General features: G+C 45.1%; 1 protein-coding gene across 3 annotated transcripts in view; it reads right to left on the reverse strand.

Moving 5' to 3' along the window:
* Positions 1–6: 6 nt before the first annotated feature.
* The window catches only part of LOC119349814, a 4,932-nt gene continuing 1,863 nt past the window's right edge, over positions 7–3,075 (reverse strand). Inside the window, exons 3-5 of one of the 3 annotated variants that reach the window (XM_037617904.1) lie at positions 2,192–2,338; positions 351–925; positions 7–145 (exon numbers count right to left, since the gene is read on the reverse strand). In XM_037617904.1, the coding sequence (XP_037473801.1) occupies positions 76–145; positions 351–892 (612 nt within the window). In that variant the 5' untranslated portion in view covers positions 893–925; positions 2,192–2,338 and the 3' untranslated portion in view covers positions 7–75. Of the gene's footprint in view, positions 146–350; positions 1,014–2,191; positions 2,339–3,075 lie in introns of all 3 variants that reach the window. The other 2 variants (XM_037617902.1, XM_037617903.1) reach the window with 2 other exon arrangements.

Genomic DNA, 3,075 nt, shown 5'->3' on the forward strand with positions numbered 1-3,075 from the left:
GGTCGAGGACAAATAAAAAGTACAGGTGGTGTCAACCATGACAAAATTGTGACTGGATACTGTGCAGGAACAAATCTACTGGATCACACACTCACACTTCTTGAAGCCATCATTCTCCCCCTCGTCGTCCGACAAACCTTCGTCGCTGTTAAAAACATAGCTTCAGTATTCTGTGCAAGCAGTATGTATACATTCCATGCTAATACCCACCGAGCCTAAAACTATTGGTGACAAATGCTTTCTAAAGAGTTAAAACTGTCGTATTCTGGTGTGTATGGTGACAGTGAAAACAAAATGGATTTACAGATTAGAGTTTGCACACAAAAGAACTAGGGAGAGAAGCTACCGACCTTGTTTCAAATTCTCTGATCTCAAAAAGTTCTTTCCCACACGTGTCAGTCCAGTGAACTTTCCTCCGCTCCATACCAGTTTTCAAGGTTTGCACCTCCTCCAGAGACTCCCGTGGTTGTTCCTCGCCGTCACTTACAATAGAACCGCGGTCAGACGAGTCCCTTTTCGAGTTACTCTTAAGACAGCCTTTTCTCCCGCTTCCGTTGATGGAGGAACCATTGGCTGTTCCTTTCCTGCTTGTGGAACTGGATTGCTGCCGCGTGTTACTTGAGCTCAATTTCGGAGGAGATGCGCCCTCAAGCCTAGCAGGTGTGCAGCCAAAGCACGTGAAAGAAGCACATTTAGCAGGAACGTCGTCTTTTGTTGGAGGCGGCTGCCCCGCATGCCCAGCGTCCCGATCGACTAGTCGATAGTGATTCCAGGACGATGCCCTCACAGGTTGCTCTTCAGTTCTCCGGCCAAGCAGCAAAAGCGCAAGGCCATGGCTGTATCCTGATGCGGATGATGAGAAAAAACCTCCTCCCTCCACAGCCAGTAGCATTTCAGCTTCTCATCCAGCCACCATGAACTGAATCTAATAGACAACTCAATCAAGACCACCGGACCACCAAAACAATGTGTAGTAGCAGGAGCAGAATATCTTCAGCCACTACCTTAATATGCTGCAAGATGAATAACGTAATAAGTTGTTGGAACTATAAACCACTAAATCATTTGGAGAGACGCATCAGTTTTATAACAGAAAAAAAGCCAAAGATTAACCACTCATTCATACAGTTATGCATTAGTTCCCTGCTATGCTACTGTTTGACTTTCAGTAGGTAAGGTAAGCAGGGAACCATTCTAGTCAGGTAATCGGCGGCGTGACTGTGCACAATTTTATTAAGTGCACAATTGAGGAACTGATCCTTTGGTTCAGATATCTCCCTGACACAGTTGGCTGTCTACCTGAACCAAGTATTAGTTACTTATAAACATCATGGATCCACAACTAAGCAAGAAAGAGACACCTCGAATTGGACATAATCTCAGCACTAGACGCGTAATATCTTGATCAGCTCGCGCCGCAAGACAACAATGTCTGCATCTGAATACCAAAGTTCAGCTCAACATGTCGATGAAGATCTTACCGGAATAGCAAGTGAAAGCCGCCATTCGCAAACACAAATCTGGCCATCAGGCCAGGGGTGGATCCAGATGAAAACATGTGGAGGTAAGCAGGGTTTAAGTAACAAGCCACTGGATGAAACATGCTCATACCTCAAAACCCAATGGCCAAAGATTGCGGAAGGGTGGAAACAGCAGGAACACAATGTCACGGTGAGGAAAAGAGGTAAGAACGATGGTGGCAACTCGCAGGAGAGGTGGAGGTGTTCGGGGGAGGGAGGGAATGGGGGCTGGATTGAGGCGTCGGCTGTAGCTGCTGGTCAGCTGTAGGACAGGTGGCAAGACAGTGTACACACACAGAGGCCAAGAGATTTAGAGCCGCGCTGGTTTGGACTTGGGTTGGTAGGTCAGTGGTCAGCAGGAGTAAGAGGAAACAAAGGTACATGAAGAAAGAGATGATGGAGTTTGAGTTGATATTTTTCTTTTCTTTAACTAAATAAGATATTTTTTCAGTGTTCTAATTATCTTGCAAAACAAAATGTGTAATTAGTATAGGCGTATATAGATACATAAACAGGCAGTATAAGATACAATGGCAAGGAAACATGCTTCTTTGAAGAGTCAAAACTGGTGTCTATTTGTCACTACAGTGGCAGCAAGAATGTTATCTACCAGTTACTAACATGAATAGGTCATGACTATAACACGGTGCATAGAACATTTGAGTTTATACCTTTGTTTCTAATTCTCTGGTCTCTGAAAGTTCCTTCCACACGTTACTAAACTTTTGCCAGCTTCCGAGTGCACGCACCCGTTTTAGCGACCCACGTGGCTCCTCGCCAGCACTTACTATAAATCTATGGCGGAGGATTCTCTTTAGCTGCAGGACGAATAAGATGTTGGTCATAAATTCATTTCGAGAGCAATGGCAATTTTCATAACGCAAGGCACACAGAAACTCAACGATACAAGTGCATATACATTGTTTGCATGCAATGCTACTGTTGGGAGTGTAGTATGTGTCTATGTGAGGTAAGCAGAGCAGGGAGGTGCACAATTCAGATGTCTATGCACCCTGAGAAGGTACTGAGGAACACATATTCATCCAATCAGAAACTAACTACTACTTGCTTGCTAGGTAAGATCTAGTTCATAGTATTGCACAGTAGGTTGCCTACCTATCTACCTATCTGAACCAATTATATACAGTCAGAAAAAACACCATGGATGGGCTCATACAATAAACCCAAAGGTCCTGAGCATCTGAACTGAATTCCACCAACAAAGCCCAGGAGCTTGTGTTGTGCCCGTGATCACACCACAAATCCAGAGCCAGCCACATCTCGACAGCATTTTTCTGACCCAGAGTCAAGCGTGCCGGTGGCCCAGAACATAGACCCAAAAGGCGAGTGAAAAACACAGGCATGCGCAAACAAGATCCAGTCATCAGGCCAGGGGTGAAAACATGTGGAGGTCAGTGGGGTAGTAACTACTAACCACTGGATGAAAAAATGCTCATACCTCAAAATCAATGGCCAAAGATTGCAGAAGAGGGTGGAAACAGCAGGAGCACGATGTCGCAATGGCGAAAAGAGGTAACAATGATGGTGGTAACGC

Source organism: Triticum dicoccoides, chromosome 1B (assembly GCF_002162155.2).
Source record: "Triticum dicoccoides isolate Atlit2015 ecotype Zavitan chromosome 1B, WEW_v2.0, whole genome shotgun sequence".
In the NCBI taxonomy this organism is placed as follows: Eukaryota; Viridiplantae; Streptophyta; class Magnoliopsida; order Poales; family Poaceae; genus Triticum; species Triticum dicoccoides.